The sequence below is a fragment of the Mycetomoellerius zeteki genome, unplaced genomic scaffold (genome assembly GCF_001594055.1).
Source record: "Mycetomoellerius zeteki isolate Tzet28-1 unplaced genomic scaffold, Tzet1.0 scaffold336, whole genome shotgun sequence".
NCBI classification, from domain to species: domain Eukaryota; kingdom Metazoa; phylum Arthropoda; class Insecta; order Hymenoptera; family Formicidae; genus Mycetomoellerius; species Mycetomoellerius zeteki.
In genome coordinates, this window is record NW_017257323.1 from 398,673 (window position 1) to 418,303 (window position 19,631).

At 31.7% G+C, this 19,631-nt stretch overlaps 1 protein-coding gene across 2 annotated transcripts in view; it reads left to right on the top strand.

Annotated features, from left to right (window-relative positions):
* Positions 1-4,150: 4,150 nt before the first annotated feature.
* LOC108725317 (uncharacterized) overlaps positions 4,151-19,631 on the top strand; it is a 96,637-nt gene continuing 81,156 nt past the window's right edge. For both annotated transcript variants that reach the window (XM_018452254.1, XM_018452255.1), the window contains exons 1-2: positions 4,151-4,579; positions 13,667-13,767. In XM_018452254.1, coding sequence (XP_018307756.1) covers positions 13,722-13,767 — 46 coding nt within the window. In that variant the 5' untranslated portion in view covers positions 4,151-4,579; positions 13,667-13,721. The remainder of the gene's footprint in view (positions 4,580-13,666; positions 13,768-19,631) is intronic.

Sequence of the window (19,631 nt, forward strand, 5' to 3'; positions counted from 1 at the left end):
AGTTAACGCAACACCGAAGATCTGTTCTTTTTAGTTAAAATTCTTCCACGTTGGAGAGAAAAAAAAGAAAAGATGAACCGTGCAAGAAATTCAACTAAAAAGAACATGCCTATTGTAAATTTGCTCACTTTTAAATTTTTCATTTTGTTTCAAGATACACAATCGCTCCCCAGATCTGGAAATACTTTTGTTGGATTATCAAAATAATTACGTAAGAAACTCAAGCATGGTGAACAACGTTGCAAAAAATTTTTGATGCTTTAGCAACAAAATTATTTTCAGATCTGTATTTAGCTAAATTTTTAGATAGGTACTTCAGTAAAACCGTTTTTTCTGTGCCATGCTGTGCGTATCGCGCAATCGAAATTATACATATTCGAATTTCACGTCTCTCTTTCGTGTTTTACAAACGACATTTCTCTCTCGGAAATGAATCTGGTGTGCAAATTGTATCGTCAAATTGCATATCGAATTGCCAATAGTTCGCTGAGTGCTGCGCGAATCGTGTCGTCGAAGGAGAAACGGCGTGAAGTCGCTCGGCGATCCGCTTGTCGCCAAGTTCGTATCGCTCATCGATAGATGAGATACACTGTGTTAGTAGATCTCTACCGTGTCGCGTCACGTTACATTTCGAGATAAGCACGTCCATTCTCGCGCACGCCGAACCGTCTCGCGCGTATAAACAAACACCGGGCGCGTCTAATCGTACACAATTACACATTAGGCGACAGGCAATGGTCATTTAAGCATGCGAACGTTGGGTGAATCTCGCACACTGAGGATGGTTAACGCGCATTTCGCATTGTATAACCGATGCGACGGGAGCGCGGTCGTACGAGACGTGGACGTATCTTGGAATGGCAGTATCGAATAAGCCAAATCGGGTGTTGTGCGATTGTTACAATTCTACTGTTCGGCCCGTGTGTGTCATTATTCGGGAAGAAGTGTCGAGAAAATTGTTGCGTGATCGTGGCGTTCGGATGAGTATAGGATTACAGGTTAATCTTTAAGTAGGTAAGTGATTTAAATTATTTTAGGTAGTAATTATTTAGAACACCATACCCCACCTAAAATCTTAATAAAATAAATTAATTAATTAAACTAAAATAAATAAAATAAACAAATGTTATATTTATTGTATTTAAGAAAATGTTACGAATAAAAAACAATATAAAATTGATAAATTTCTAAGTGAGTTTAACTATTTCGTCGTTGGATGGCGAGAAAAATCAAAGTCCAAAGTTAAAATTCTATTATTAAAGTCGTCTTCAAAAAATTGAATTGCGAAAACCAAGTAAAAAAATTGAATAAATATCAATGCTGGATAAATTATGAATATGTGCTCAAGTATTAAAGACTTTATGCAATATCTAACGCAGACAGACAAAATGTTTACAGTCCAAACGTTTAATTTATAGATAAAAAGCTAACTTAATTCTTAATGTATGCTGTAAACGTTGCTCGTGTTTTTTAACCTTCCTAACTACTAATTGTTGCTTATCAATCTCGAGCTAGATATTTTACATATTTCAAAATTTATATTTATATTTTTTACTAGTATATTATGTTATATTTCAACTTACATTAGTAATATTTTTATTTCCCTTACAGACATTTAATACGGACCAATTAATTTATTAGGTATTGAAAAACGCTAGATAATTAATTACTTACTTGAATACTAAAAGCACTAAAATTTAGTGCTTTTAATAATGTTTTTAATAAAATAAATAATTCATTAAAATAAGTAATACTAATTTTCAGTATTAAATTAGTCAGTATTAGATGTGATAAAGAAATGTGTGTAAAAATAATGAATTTTTAAACTTCCGTGTGTGTATATTTTTTATTTTCCTTTTTCAGAACAAAGTTTTAAAGAATACCAAGAATATCACCCTATTTAAGATTAACAACGCTTAGAAGGAGATAGTATCGAAGAATTTCGCATTTTGCCGTCAAGCGAGCGATGTCAATCCCTGTTCTGCTACTGAAACGCTATTGAACGAGGAAAGAGGAAGAAAGCGTTGTGGTAAGATAATACGAAGCGAAGTATTTATCGGTTAACTTGTCATCTCAGAGGGGAGGGTGAGATATCATCGGGAGGGATTGCGCAAACATTTCCCGGGGGCATGCGAATGAACACTCGAGTATCTAAACACGATGAGTGGAATTATGCGCAAACATCTCGTACGACGTCTAAGTGTTCAGGGGGGAAAGAGTTAACGCTCTCCCGAAAGTATCAATATGCATAAGGGCCCGATGTTGCTTCGAATCACCTAGAATAGTTAGATGTAACGAGTCATGAATTATGAATTCGACGGAGAACAGTGTGTTTTCTCTATTTCCTCATGGCGAGCCTGCCGGCGAAAGGACGAAAGTCCCGGTATTGAAAGTTAATGAATATTTAGTCACGATTATTGCTACGCAAATATTTCCTTACGACGGATAATTAAAGATCTCGTCGAGTCAGACCCTTTCGAGTTTAACTCCACAAGGCTTAATTGTGGACCATTTTAACTCATCTGTACTGCATGATAACGCAATAAATGAAGAAATAGACAAGATTAGAACGATATCGCACTATAAAAGTGGTATGGCAGAAAAATTAAGCGATATTGCCTTTCAGCCTTTTACATTTGAGTGATTGTTGCTCTTATATTCAGATGTCGTTAACGTCTACAACATAAATATACGTTAATGCACCGTAACGATAATATCATACTGAGGTTTTAATATTTTATGCACTTTAATTGGTAACGAATGCGTTCTAGCGACGAGTGCGTCGTAACATTTTTAAACTCGATCGCGAGTTGTAGAATATTCCCATGAAAATTTCCTCTAATACGTTTTCTCCTGTTCTCTGGTCATAAAAACAAGGTAAATGTTTAAGAACAAATACGACTGTAAAATTAAATACAGTGAAAACAGAAATTACAAGTTATTGGACTCTGTATAGAATGTAATAATATTGATCTTGTCAATTTTTTAAATCAGAATATTTTTCTGTCTTATTTTTTATAAATCTTTAATATCTCGTTCTCTGGGATTGGTACATTTAGTCAACATTGTAGTCAATATTATATAATATTATATATATATAACAATCAATATTACATTGTCTATATAAGTGTTATAAATTTATCCCCAGTTAATTAACGCGTCCTTTCTCTCTCTCTCTCTCTCTCTCTCTCTCTCTCTATCTCTATCTCATTTGTAATCGATACTTAATAATATTTAAAATTTATTTATATATTGAGAAAAAATTGTTCATTTGAGTAAATTAATTGAGTTGTTTTTATTTCTTTCGTTGGAGAATATATGTTTTTAAGTCAAGTACCTAATATAGAGTACCTAAGCAGACCAACAAATCACGATAACATCAAAATGACATTAAAATGAATCGGCAATAATTGAAAAATTACTTTTAATGATCATTTTGGTATCATTTTTATATCATAATAACTTGTTGTTCTGCTTGAGTATATTTCACACTTAAATATCTACATATATTCTCTAACGAAAGAAATAAAGATAAATTAAATTAATTCAGTCAAATAAACAATTTTTTAGTGTGCGATATTTAAATTAGGTTTTCTTGTTATATTTTTTTCTTCTAATATTAATATTTTGATCAATCGTTATCTAACCATTGAATTGGCCCTATCGACTGATGCTATTTATCGGTGTACGAGCATACTCTTTGGTAGTCACTCTATCGATAAGTTCTTAATTTATTGTACCAGTAGCTAGTAAAAGGAAAATTTTATTCTTATTATTATTAATACAAATCTGAAGAAGTTATTTTAGGAAATGTTAAATTTTGAAGACAGTAAATATCCAACAAATTTATATTATTATCATATGTCCATTTAAATTAGTGTTTAAAAAAGTATTTATATAACTTTTGGTTTTCAATAAGTATAACGATCTACGAATCTAAGTAAAAGAGTTTATAGTTAACATTAACGAGAATTATGCGATGTTGGTAGACTCGTATTGATGCAAGAATTTTACATTATCAACCTTGTTGCTGATGTTGCTGATCCATTCTCGAAATCTATGCCAGAGGACGCCCAGCGCCGTCTCGTTTAGCAAGGGTTGCGGGGCGCAGGAGCACGAACGTCGTCCTCCGGGTTGCCGTCCGGTAGGAGTTCAGTCGGTGCCGGTCGGTTCCGAGAGCCGTTCATATCCTGCGGGACGCAAAAATCTAAAATGGCAAGAGACATGTACATTTGATAGGGTGGTCCACTCGACAAGCAAGAAAGCTGATTCGATCTCAGCACAACGCACGACGATGAGCAAGTGAAAACGGAAAAAAAGAGAGGAAGAGAGAGAGAGAGAGAGAGAGAGAAAGAGAGAAAGCGAGGATCGCGATGAACAGATAGATATCGGTTCAACATCACATCAGTCGCGCATCTTCTGAGCGGGAGAAAGGGGTGCGATATTACCCCCTTCTCGCACGGCACGCATAATCGCCGAGAGAAGAGTAGCAGATCGAGAGTGGACTACTAGTCGTGCTGTGACGGAAGTTAGGCGCTCTCGACGGTGTGCCCGTGATGAGTTGTAACACGAGATAAAGGTGAGCAATTAATATTAATTCCCGTTGCTGCTGAGTTATTGAATATACCTCTGAATTTAGGAGGAATCTCAATTTCGTAGAAAATTAGTTTCGAGCGTCGTTGAAGAAACGAGAAATTTGTCAAGTGCACTCGTCATCTCAATGCCAAATTAGTTGCATTAGAAAAGATAAAAGGAATTCAGTAGAGAATTAAGGATTAATTTAGCGAAAAGTTATATATATATGTATATATAAGTAGCGGGATTTTTTCTTTTCGAAAGAGAAAAATATTCGGGTATAAAATAGAGAGAAAATTATGTTCAATGTTTAAATTTTTCTAGTACCTACTTCTTACAACTATTATTTTTTTGTTTGAACAATAGCAGCAATTCTGAAGTAGTTTTTTATTGCCAAGATCAATGCTTTACAATGATACGCTGAAATATTGGCGAGTATAAAGTTTATGGAAAAATTTTATCTAAGGTAATGGATCGTTGTTAATTAATACTTTAAAATAGTTGTGTGTAAATAATAATGTGAAATAAATTAGATTAATTAGATATGATAACGTAATGAAAAGTGAGAAACACTATTGGAACGATTGTGAAAATAGAGCAAAATGTCATAGTAAGTCTGTGAGTTTTGAGTAAGAACATAATAAAGGAGATGAAAGAATAAAAGTTTGAAGTATTGGTGAAAGGTTGTCCTTAGTTGATTTTAACTTTCAGTATGAATGGAGAAATGAGAAACGAGAGGAATACTTTTCTCGATAAGCTCGAGGCAGTGAATTCTTACAATTGAAAATGATTGTAGTTTTTCTCTTGTGATTTATTAAATCGGATGAGATTTTGAATTGATAAAATTAGATTTCTTAGAATAAATGCAAACAATTATGTACTTGCTGGATTATCATAAATAGAATGCTGTTGTAGTAAAAGATGAAAAATAATGATTAATCGATTATTTGCCTTTGTTTTATATGATTATATGTTAAACTTGAGAATATATACTTAGACGAGGCTATATTTTATTTTACATTAATTCTAATATTTTCGTAAGGAAGACATGCACATTAGAATTATATGACAATTAATATAACATAACATAATGCATGACATGATAATTATATATTTTCAAATATAATATATACAAAAATTAGAATAACGCAAAAATTTTAGTTAAAATTTACTTTTTATGACGCACACTTGTCATAGATAACATGCAAGGATATTGTAAGAATGCGTTGGAATTTATTTTGAAAGGAATAGAAACTGCATATTTATGTGCATATTTTGTATATAAAATAAACATATTTTATAACATTATATATGTTTGATGACAAGTTATTTGCTCGAAGTAGTATAATTCCGTTGCGTTTTACAATTTTGTGTAAAAGAATATATATACACACACATATATACAACGCATAGTACAGTGATATGTATTTTATATAAGAATAGCCAATATCACAGAGAATCCGTGTATCACCCAAATGGTATTATAGTATTCTCGCGAATTTTATTTACAAATTCCTAACGTTTAACTCGAGTCCGTGAATTTATAAATACATCGAGGGTTTTCTTCACTAGTGCACAATGCCAAGGAAAGAAAAGAGTTGAAGGGGATCAACATAAATTTCACGATTTATTGGTTTTTACTAGGGATGCACTGGAGATATCCGAAAAGTATCCGGTATCCTGTATTATCCGGCACTTTTTTACTATCCGACCGGATAGCTGGATATCATAGTTTTCATTAGTATCCGGGAATATACCCGGTTGAAATTTTAGATCATTAAATTATTGATTTGTTATTATACAAACGTTTTAGAAATAAGTATGCGTATAATATCTTATACATTGTTGCAAAATTACAATTTTTTCTCTACAGCCTTTTTTTTAGAAGACAATTTTCCGAAATCCAGTCGGATATCCGGAAAATGTCGGATATCTGACTCGAAGAAATTGCCTTCTCGGATATCCGATATTCGGTATCCGGTAATTTTACGATCTGTTGCATCCTTAGTTTTTACAAGATAGCCATATTATCAAATTCGATTTAGCGACACACTCACGGCTTTATTCGATCTGATTTATCGGCATGGGCATTAAGTTTCGTTAGACTTTGTTAGATGGGCCAGTTATTCCGTATAGAGAAAACGATTTTGCTGAAATATTTAAAAATCTAGGTAAATACAGATCTGAAAATAATTTTGTTGGACCATCAAAATAATTATGTAAGAATCTCAAGTATGATGAGCAATGTTGCAAAAAATTTTGACATTCTAGCATTTAGTTTGAGTGATCTACATCATTATTTTGATAGTCCAACAAAATTATTTTCATCTGTATTTAGTTAAATTTTTAAATACTTCAGCAAAACTTCTTTCTTGTGTGAATATGCAAAATTTTTAATATTTCTGAAAATAATTTAAAGAAATTCAATTAATTTTCCAATGATATTGGCATCTGTCTTTCGTTCGATGGACAGTGTTAATCTCTTTCTATCGATAATAATCATCTCCTTTCCAACGATCATAGTATATATAATTTGAGGAGTAAGTTTATATTAAAGAGACATACAATGCACATTGTATTTTATAATTACATATATGTATTTTAATTAATTCATATATGTTCTTTTACAAAGGAATACACTTCAGAAAAAGAGAAATAATCAAATTTAAAAAATGCGTAGATTATCGATACAAGTCAATAATCTTACAGTCAATAAGGCCAAAGCGCTCTGAATGTTACATTTCTTCGGTTTTTCGGTGTTTGCCCTTGATCGTTCCATACACACACATTTCCTGAATTTTTCTCTTCAATTTTAGCTCGCGACCATAACGTAAATTAGACCAATCGGTTGGTCTATCGCGCGAAAAGTTCCGCGCCGCGTGCGACGAACGCGTCGCCGAGAGGAAATTGTCGGATTCAGCCGGAAATTGCGAAATTCTCCGATAGCAGCGATCTCCAGGCTCGGTCGCGACTCTTGCATATTGTTCCTGTCTTTCCTTTTCCAGGATATACAACGCATCGTATAGATCTTTCGTTCTGTAGCGAGGATTTCATCTCTCGATTACATCGTTTCGTTCCTCGACCGGTTTAATGAAGGTCCTGTTGATACGTTTCATCGAGATATCGAATTTTCAAAGAGAATCTTCGATCTCTTATCAGTGTCTGATGGACGTACCAGCAAGATCATGCTAGGCAGGATTGGAAAATCCTCTTCGCGGAGATAAGTCGAAAAGGAAGGAGGACTTTCTCGGGTCACGTTTACTCCGCGTTATAGTGCGGTATATGATATGGCATATATATGTAACTAGTTTTTTTATAAGCCTGTGGAGACCAAGATATTTTTACGACGCGTTCGAATGCTAGGATTTAAGTTGAGAATCTCTTTGCATTTCTTACTCTTTGTTAATTAAAAAAAATTTATGATAATTGTGAGAAGTAAATTTACATTTCGATTTGATAAAAATGAGAATTGTTGTAAAACGTACAATGCAAATGGACAATTTAAATAATATTTTAATAATATTTAATATATAAAATTAATAGGTTTAGTAAAACAAAAGATTATCACGTACAGTAATAATATTAAATTTATATTTGGTTTAATATTTACCGATTTCGTCGTGATAGCAATCGATCGTTCCGCTAAAAAAAGCTTTGAAAATGTAGCTATGATAGCAAATAGTAGAAATATATGCTTGTATGGTTAAAACTACAGATAGCATGAGCCGTTTGCATGTTTCCTTTTTATTAGATGCTTCGGAACCATTGAATCCATCTCATGTACGGCATCAGGTTTTCAGTGTTTATTTACTTGTCGAAAAGATCAATATTTTGAATGAATTGCGGTACAATAGTCTCTTTTATCTCTTGAATAATTTAGAAATATATTAAAAATGTATCTTAGTTTTTTAAAGACATGTACATAAAACTATGCGAATTAGCAAAAAATGTATTTTAATTTTCTGGCGAAGACAGAATCGTATGAAAAGTTGAATCAATATTAGATATTTATATATAATTTAGAGAAATATATTTTATATAAATATTTAAAAGCTACAAAAAGATTGATGTTATAGTAACATAGAAATATGGGAGACCGGATCTCGTTGGCACAGTTTTCACAATTTCGGCATTAGGTTTTTTAACAATTAATTATTATGATTAAAATATATCAATATGACAGAGAGAACCTTTCTCTACATTTTCATACTAGTAATGGTTCTATACACTGTATAGTTTCTTTGCAATGAATGAAATACGGATATGCTACATTGTAATTAACTTATCCTGATATGTAGGGTAAATTGATACATATCACAGTATAAATTGTCTCTATATGATAAACTCTATATTAAATTAATAAAAACATAATAGAAAAGTAATAGAAATAAAAATTAGATAGTATATATGTACTTCGTAGTAAAAATTGTATCTTTAAAAGTTATTTTGTAATGTATTTTCAAATAGCAAAATGTTGTTACAGAAAAACAAGCGTAAATTATTTTAATTTTACTTTATTTTAATATAGAAATATTAAATAATTAAACATAAAATGTTTTGTCAGTGTTAAATTGTAATTGAATGTTTACACGTGTGGTACAGTGAGTTAACCTAATCTTTTCTTAAGATATGAGCTACTCAAGTAGAACACAGAAGTCATGAGGACATCATCATGACCTCATTCGTCATTTATAAGTCAATTTTTAGGTATCAAATGACGTCATGATGGCGTTCTGTGATACCATTATGACTTAATTATGACTCCGTATTCTACCTAGGAACGTACCTCATCCCTGCACACGTCTAATTTTGATCATTTTATTATAACAAATTATCATTATTACTCAAAATAACGTATTATATACTAACAAACACTTTTCTTTTAACTAATTATACATCGCCTAGATTTGCTTTCTCAAGCTGAAGGACGATATACTACGAAATTATGAAATGATCAAAAATTTACTTGCTTGCTCATGAATCAGACTTTTTTCTTTTTCTATTGTAATACTTGTTTGATTTAAATGAAACTTGGGGAGAAGAACCTATATTGTAAAAGAAATATTTTGCAGTAACTTTTCCATTGTTTTCTTCATCATAAATACATAAACGAAACGCAATGCCAATTTGCATCTTATGCCAACGAGTCCCGGTTTTCCCTATATATATTACTAAAAAAATATCATCCCAGTCTCTGTAATTTTAACACGTTAAATACATTAAAGAGGTTTTTTTTCCAAAGATTATTAAGATATAAAATGTATATTAATAAAAAGTTTCTAGAATATTTAAAAAAGAAGTATATACCATATTTTATAATAGTCTAAAAGAGCATTTTAGATTTTATACAAACGTATTTTCAACTGTATTATATCAAGAAATAAACGCGCTTTTAAACAGCAGATATTATATTATTAAGAAATAGAAATATTATAAATTATTAGACAAGACTTTCTATTTAAATGCCATGTCATCATGATTATTCATTTGCCTGAAATGTAGTCAACTACATTTTAGACTTGACGTTCAATGCAACTTGTTAGGAGCGAGAATGGAGAATACGATGATAGTGTTCCAATAAGTTTTCAACGTGAAATTGAAATCCTGCGAGCGTAAACTCGTTACTTATTCGTCCGGAAGCACCGTAACAGCGTTGCGAATTTCTCGGTCGGAATGGTATGGCGTGCCGTATCCTCGATCGTTTAACGTGAAAGCGCGTTGGGCCCTATCGCGCGCGTTTCCCTCGTGGCCTAAAACTTAGGACCATCGACATGTTACATTCCGTTTATCCTTTAATTTACGTTCTGATGTCATGTTTGTTTACTGAAATCACCAAAAAAAAGGCAAATAGATCCACGGTTTGTTTGGCTCTGATTTTGCCTTACATTTTTTTTCGAATCTTTTTTTCCCTTTTTTGTATGTTTTTTTTTTAATACTATTCAAATTTTATTATACATTTTAAATCTCTTTTCTACATTTATATTTTTTTTAAATTCGAAAAGGAAATGCATGATAAAATTCTTTGTATTTTTCACAGAAAATGATTTATCTATATTTCAAAAATTTTATTTTAGAATGTAACAGTTTAATTTTTTCAAAAATAAAATTCTGTAGGATTAAATGTACCATGTCTTAATTTAGAAACAAGAATAACCAATTTCTGTTGTATTGTGGGGGGATCCCGTTTGCCTACAGCTCGATTGCCTACAAGCACTTTTGCACACAAATAAAATTTTTAAAGACGAAATCACATTTGCCTACATATATTATTGCTTACAGATCGATTGCCTACATGTACTATATTCTCTACTTTAAAAACACAGATTCTGTTTTAAAACAAATTTTCTGCTTTAAAACATAAATTCTATGTTTTAAAAATACAAATTATTTTCTCACTTAACTTAACCTTGGTTTTATATTTGTGCGCAAAAGTGCTTGTAGACAATCGAGCTGTAGGCAACAATACTTGTACTTCGTTTCTAAAATTTTTATTTGTGCGTAAAAGTGCATGTAGACAATTGAGCTGTAGGCAATAATTTTTGTGCGCAAATGAACTGTCAGCAAAAGTGATGTAGGCAAACGATACTGTAGGCAATCGATTTGTAGACAAAAGAGCCATCTCTTGTATTGTCATAGTCAAAGTGTTAACTTTAGTAAATGTATAACATTTACGTATAGTAAATGTATACATTGATTAGGTACAGCAGGCTACAGTAAATGTATACGTTTATTGAGTTAGTCACATTTTGACTGTGACAATATATAATATAATTATAAATATTTTTATATAAACGCTAAAGAGAGAAAACAATAAAATTATAAGATATTTGACTATCACTAAGTAAGCATGATTGATTTATTGCAAGAAATAGAAAAAATGAAAATACATAATATCAAGCAAAATTTTCATTGTTGATTTTTTTCGCTCGCTTCCATATTCACAAATCTATAGATCGCGACAGGAAGAATAGAGAAAGAAGAAGAATCACGCCTCTCTGTTTTATATTATTAACAGTCATTCTTCGTCGATGGCACGTGACCAGCATGATATCTAATATATCTATGTTGCACGTGCAATGTGCGAGCCTATCCTTCTAGATGCATTATGTTTGAAGCATTTCACACTTCGTTAACGATTTTTTTTCTAATTACGGTCTTAAATGGCTAAAATATATCACTTGGAATAATAACAATAGTAAATCATTCTAAAATTTCGAACAATTGGATCATCTTATCAATTTGCATTATTATGTGGTAATTATCTATACATTCTAGTTTTTAAGTAAGACATTATTGATGTAGTACAAAATTAGCGCTACTGTCTCGATAATTTAAAAGGATCCCTTGGCGTGTGAGTTTTAGTGCTATCATGCCACAGTGATGCATGCGTGAATTCGATCCGGCCTGGAACAAGAGATGGTGCCACAAAGGCTCGTGAAATTCAAAATTGCGAACAAGAGATTCTCTTTTCGTTCTCTCTCTTGTCTCCCCTCTTGGCATGTAATATCGTGCTCGTGAGTATCAGGTTTACGTTGCTTTAAACTGAAGTTACAGACGGTCGAGAGAATTGCGCCTATTATATTTTTAGGAAAAACCCTATTATTGAATCATATTATTAAAAAGATTGTTCTTTTTTTTTACAATTAGTAGTATGAAGAATAAATCAGATTGACAAATAGTGGCGACGGTTAATTATAAAATTATCATATTTCTACTTTTTAAAGAAATTCATACAGTCAGTAAATAGTCGTAAAAAGCACGTGAAGTGGGGGGAATTATTTTGTTTTATCTAAATTCTTTTTACTTAACAAATGGCATGCGAGAAACTTTAATGTGTCTCGCTTATAATATCCAATCCAATATGGCCGCGGCTACTAATTAGGAACTTTAAATGTTTCAAAATAATCCTCAATCCGTAAATATTATTTTATCTATTCATAAACTGTATTAAATTTAACGCCACGATCATTGTGTAAACAATGAATACTGTACATGATGTTTTCATAATCGGAAAAAAACGATTGCAATTTCATATCACATAGTCGGAATCTTGTTTATCTTTTGCGACGGGTTTTATATATCAATGCGGAAAACAGAAATTATATTTACACGGTGGAATAAAAGGAATTGTGTGAAAGGAATAGCTAGACGTTCATATATGCGTGTGTGTTTATATATGTATATATACACACACATCATATATAATATATACACACACATCATATATACACAGGGTGAGTCTGATATAAAGTTCACCACGTTTTTCTCAAAAATGGTTTGAGGTAGAAAGAAGATACTTGTTATCAAAATTATAGTAGGGGAACATACTTTGATGACCTTGAATAACCTTAAATATCCTTTTCATACTACAAATTAAAAAATCTTTTTTAAATAGGAAGGGGTATTTTTTACTCGTTCTTTCGATGGTGCTATCATGCCACTTCTCAATAAGCTGAATAACTTTGTATTAGAGTATCTTTTCAAAAATTCAATTATTGTATCAGGATATAAACTAAAATAAATCAAATTGTTCACCATAGTTGATTGAGATACGAGACGAGAACTCAACAGAGGCTGTGTTCCAAATTTACTGCCAGCTGAAAATGCTACAGTTTACGTTATGTGCACTATAGATTTTCAGTACTGGCAGTCAATTTTGGAACACAGTCAGAATGTTTCCAAACAAATGGTAGGGTTTCAATCTGACTTATTTTGATTTATGTATCCCGACAATAGTTAAATTTTCGAAAAGATAATCTAATGCAAAATTATTCAGCTCATTGAGCACCATCGAACGAGTAAAAAATACTCCTTCCCATTAAAAAAATCTTTTTACTCTGATAGTATGAAAACCAAGGACACATTTAACGTTACTCAAGGTCACCAAAGCATGTCCCCCTACTTACCCTACAATTTTGATAATGGGTGTCTTCCCCCTATTTTCTAACCGTTTTCAAGAAAAACATGAACTTTTTATCAGACTCACTCTGTATATATACACATACATACACATACACACTCATACATATACATATACTCATTTTATGTATACGGAATAAATATAACGGAATACTTTGCAATTGGATTCTAGGTAGGATCCAAGGAACGAGCATCTTATCCTGAAGGGAGTAGCGGAAGACGGAAATATGGGAAAAGGGGACAAGAGAGGCGTTACACAGCGCAGTGATGGCGGTGAGTTTGTTCTATTAACAATTTTAAGCGTGGATGAGAATAAGAGAAATACAGAGTGATAATACGTACCAACAAAGTTAAATACTTTTATCAATGACTGTAATTCAAGATTGTTAACAAGCAATAATCTTGTATAATATTTTAATTAATTTAAAAAACAATATTAACACATGAAATTTTAAAAGAAATTTAAACAAAATTGTCTAGATTTTGTATTTTTCGGAAGATCGAAACAGAAGCAAATATATAAAAGAATTGTTCATATTTGTTGGTTCCTCTAGATAAAAAAAAAGGTAGATGGTGTGTGTTACAACCGTCATTTTCTTTGTGATTAGGATATTTTCTGCGAGATATATTTTGATTGCAAAACCAAAATTTACGCAATTTGATTAAAAACGACAAATTTTCTCTTTCGCTTCAAAATCATTTACTTCGTCACCTATTTCCGGCCGTATTTCGCGATACATTCGCTTTACGTTCAAAATCGTGATCAAAGGAATCCCGCAAACTGGAAACACACTGACACGCACGTAGAACGACCAGAGAACGTTTCGCTTGTCGCTCGAGCTAGGCAAAGGTGACGTTGGACGATCGGAATTTCGATACGCGAATAACGTGTCTCGTACGTTATCGACGTTATCTCGGGAAAGGAGTAGCACGTATTCGTATATGCATGTGTAGCGGAGGAATTGAATCGAAAAAAAAACGAGGCAGAGAGAGAGAGAGAGAGAGACCACTCTGCGTACATTTGTGTTTCTACCCTTATTTTCCATTTCCTTGATACAAGGTATGTCGTCACTACGTTACCTGTCGTTGTTTGCTCGTTGCATATTTGCGACTACTCGTAGGAGATACCTCGATACCACGCAAGAGTGCTTGCTTGCCCTCTCGACTGTGCACACACTCGCGACATTGTTGTATCCGGGATTTCGGTGCTGTCGTATTTCCACTTCTGTGCTGTTTATTTCTCGATTTCGTGTATAAGCCATTTATTAAAAACGAAACTCAACATGTAATGTAATATAAATTGAATACAAATTCACATTTTTGAATGATTTAAAATAAGAATTACATGGTCAATTAAATATTATCTATCAATTAATCTTTTGTAAAAAATGAATTAATTATTAAGTCGATTGTACGTAAATTAATTATACGAACAGTTACGATATTATTAAGTTTGTTATGAAAATGTAAAAGAGTAATAAAATGGCGAAATATACTTCAATCATGCGAATAGTTCTCTTATTGTTAGATGCATACGTTCGAAACAATGATGCATGGCTGATTTCGGCACAGTTTTACATATGAAAGAATCTGGAATGTTTTCCGGCACCGCTCGCTATTCAATTTTATTCGTATTCTACAGATGAAAAGAGTAAGGGTGGTGATGTATGTTTCTGCATCTGTGAATGCGGCGATAATATTCACAAAAGCAAAGTTCTGACACGATTTAAAAGATGTATTAATGAAGGTCACCTTAACAATATATTATTAGCAAATTAATCATTAATAATTAAACTTATATAAACATCCTATATTTGATATTTTTCTCTACAAAGATATATATATATATACATATACATATATATATATATATATTTATGTGAAAGAGACATCAAGCTTTCTATTGAAAATACGAAATAATGATTTACAATAAGGTTTTTTTTTGATATTAATTAATAATTATAGGAAGATATGTAGTGATATTTGATGCAGAAGGAATGATTTAACTTTTAAGAACAATTCATCATTCACAAAATTCTAGTCGCGAACATAGAGCCAAGAAAACCGTTCCAAATTCGATGCGTTAGGCTCTTTTTTAGGGAAACAATACGAGTAATTCACAAAAGCAATCTGCTGACACAATGGTGGCCCGTATATATATGCGAATAAAATCGTTTGTCACTACAGGTGCACAGTTTTCCGTTTACAAGTGTAAAGCATCACACGAGTTATGTCTATTTGTGCGCGGATGCATCAGATCAATGACAGAGAGAGAACGTGTACTCGCTTGTTGTCCGCCAAGATGAGACAAGAAGAGAGATGAAGTGATAAGAAGAAAAAAAGGAAATGGAAAGCTTTTTCATGCCGTGAGTCTTGTTACAGTAGAAAGAAACTGTTGCATCCGTGTCATTTAAGTCATTTTATTATTCTCTAAATTTCTTGGAGTGAAATCTCACTCCAAAAGAGTTAAAAATACTGTCACTATGGAAAAAGAGTGAAAAATTTGCACTATGGAATAAGAGTGGCACTTCCACTTTTTTTGGAGTGAGATTTCACACTTTTGGAGTGAGATTCACTTTAAAAAAAAAAAGTGAGATTTCTTTCCTTCGGAGTGAATTTCGCTCCAAAAAAAGTGAAAATTTGCTACTCTTATTCAAGAGTGCTACTTACAGTTTAATTTTATAATCTAAACTTATATAATATTTATTATATTATATAAGTATTTATATTATATAATATTTATTATATTTTATTATAATTAAACTTATTTAATTTTAAATAATAGTTTATAAAAAATGTTATTATTTTATCAAAATTGCAATGGTAAGATATTTTTATATATTAAGTGAAAATACAATGCAATAATATTGTAATTATATTTCACATAGTAACATAACATCAAAAGAATTATTTTAACATCAAAATAGATGTCTGTTAAAATAAACGTCATAAATCTTTTGATAAAAGCTTTTGATAAAGGCTCAGTGTGTCTTTAATGGAAACACACATCGTGAACTGTATTATATCGTGACCAGTCGAATCTTATGAATTGTATTATCTCATTGTGATGTACAAAGTAAACTGAAAGTCGCGAAAAAATGCAAGTAAATTGCGATAGGATATGGCACACGAGGAAGTACATCTTGGACAGTATCGAGATAGACATAGTGAAAAGACAATATCCTTGGGATGATTCTCGAGAATGTTGGATGCGCGTCTGTTGTCGACATGCTGTTGACGGGCGACTCTGTCGACAGTCTGTTGTTAGGGGTTTATACGTACGTGCCAGGAAACTTTAGATGGAAGATTTCTCTCTATCTCGCGCGAGATGATCTGTACTGTGCATCTCTGACAAGTTGTTGTAACATAATATGGCATGAACAACTTCATCTTCAACATGAAACCTTATATCTTTATTTATTACATCTGATGTAACTAGCTTAGAAAGATATTTGTATTAACTGTTAATCCACGAATAACTTATATACCTACTTTAATTATTTCTATCGAATATTATTGATTGAATTTTTAGATGTCGTCTTTCGATTAGTATAGTGTTAAAGAAATATCTACACACTCCACGTGTGAAGAATATGAAAAGATAATACAGCGTGACAGTAAGGCTTTTCGTAAGACGAAAAAAAATAGAAGATTATTTTTGTTAAAAAAAATAACGTTGGGATGTTTTGTATTCTAGAAGACATTTTATAATATGTAATAGAGAAAATACAATACGATACTTTTAAAGTGGAAAAGATTAGCTGTTATTTAAATTTACATAAATTATATTGTATTATATAATATTGTAGAAATTATCATTTTTTTACTACTTGAATATTGATGAAGGAAGTATAATCCATAGGATAAAAACCAACTAGTAGTAGACAATACCCGTTTGCCTTGACCGCGTTGCTCAATGATTAGATGCGCCACTGTGATTAACATAATTCACGTACGAATGCTAAAAGAAACGCACGTGTTGTCTATTACATAACTTTTTAAATTCATACTATTTGTATTTATTTATACTAAATTTTAATTTCTACTCTAATAAAATGAGTATTTTAATATTCGCTTGCACTTATTAAAAATGTAAGTGACCAGTAAGTCTACAAGTAAATATATGGTACTCCAATTAATATTATTGAAACATATTGTTTCCTCTTTAAATGAACTTCGATCGAATGTATAAATAGTAAAAATGGTCGTTAAAGTTTGACAGGCATACGCTCGGATGCAAAGTGACGTTTCCAATTTTCGTTGGAGTAATTTTGTACCGAATGCATTGGCGATTGTAACTAGCGCGACACGCAATGCATTACACAAAGTGGTTGCCCACGTCAATAGTCGATTATTTGCTTTTGCCTTAACGTGTATATGTCGAGACGCGAGGGATGTGAGATGGCACCTTCGGATTCACAATGCGTTTGATTGGACGGGAAATGTTTGCAAGCTCTTAAACGTTGAATGGCCTCGTTATCGACTACGGCAAGCGAAACGACAAAAAAGAATTCGAGAAAAAGAGAAAACGATGGTACAGATAAATGTAATGTAATCGGAAGTTATATTCGTTAGCAAAAATATTGTAAGCGATTAACGCGCGTAAACGTGCGAATCGAATCAGTTAGCAATCTTTTTTATTCGGAAGTAAATTTGTGTTATTAATCACAATATTTTATGTATTATAATATATTTTTTTATTTACAATATTAGGCACTGATGAAACACGATGATTATTTTAAAAAAGATAAAAAAATTTAATGTGTAATTTTTTTTACATTTCGCGTTTGCTAATATGTAATTTGAAAAAGCGTGCAGACATGTCAGTGTCGCGGCGAGTTACCGCGGGTTAATCAAATTTTACGTACGTAATGAAATTTGATTGTTGCACGAAATTCTGATAGGTGTTTCGGGTTATACAAGTACAGATAACTTTATTGCTTTCTTTGTGTATGTTACATAAATATTCGTCTGGTTATAACACATTAGAGCCTACCTTCTATATCACATGTGGAAAAAAGCTGCAAAGATACAACTCGTTTCGGCTACGTACAAAAGATTTACAATATTTTTCGCACGCTGTATTTACATGCAAACGTGACGACGAAACGTGTTCATAAGTTTTTCGTATATTTTTTTTCTTTACAAAGCTTTACATATGTACGTAACTTTACTACACGCGCTACGCGAGGCAGTGCTACAACATTGGCTACCGATTAGTATTAAAAACTAATTGATTATTATTCTACAAAATACACATTTTATTAATCTCTGATCATTACTTAAAACAAATACTGCTTGCTACATTTTAAAAGTTGTATCTTTTAAACGTTTCTTAAACTATCGTTAATTACTAGTCGCACTATATAAATCTGTCTAATGCACACTATCGTAGAAATAAGAGGATAAAAAAATATTTACGTTTTTATTCGTAATTATTATAATAAAATAATATGTGATTTATATTATATACGATGACTTTTAGCATAAAAAAGGCATAAGAATTTAATATTCAGCTTTTTTGTTGATTATTTTCATTCCTGATTTAAAATACCTCTTTTCAAAGTATATACCTAGTCTTATGCATTATTTATTCTTTTCTGTAGAGAAGATAAAATTTTACAGATATTCAGAAATCACAAATAAATGTGTTGCTGGATATGCAAAAAATTGATGTATTTTTAAATTTAAAAAATTGATAATTTTCAAATTTTAAATTTTCATAACATTTTCCTATTTTTCGATTTTCTATCTCTAATATTTCTAAATATTTTTTAGTATATTTATATTTTACGTCAAATATAGGTAAATATATTCTAAAATTTATTTAAAACATTAATAATATTTCGATGTAGATTTTAATCTTATACAGGGTCATCGAAAAGTATCGGACCCCCTAATATCTTTAGTTAGAATGCATTTTGGAGAAAATGTCCAATAGCAAAGTTGTATGGTTTCAAGCAAGGAGTAAGATGATGACCTTGACTTTGATCTTGACCATGTCCTTTAAGGTCATTTCAAGGTCAACCTTATTTTTTTAAATGGAACCCCCTACATTTTATTGCATATTTTTATAGCTTATCTCGAGAGCTTTCCAAAACACTATAATAAAACATTTTTTCATTAAGTACTTTTTG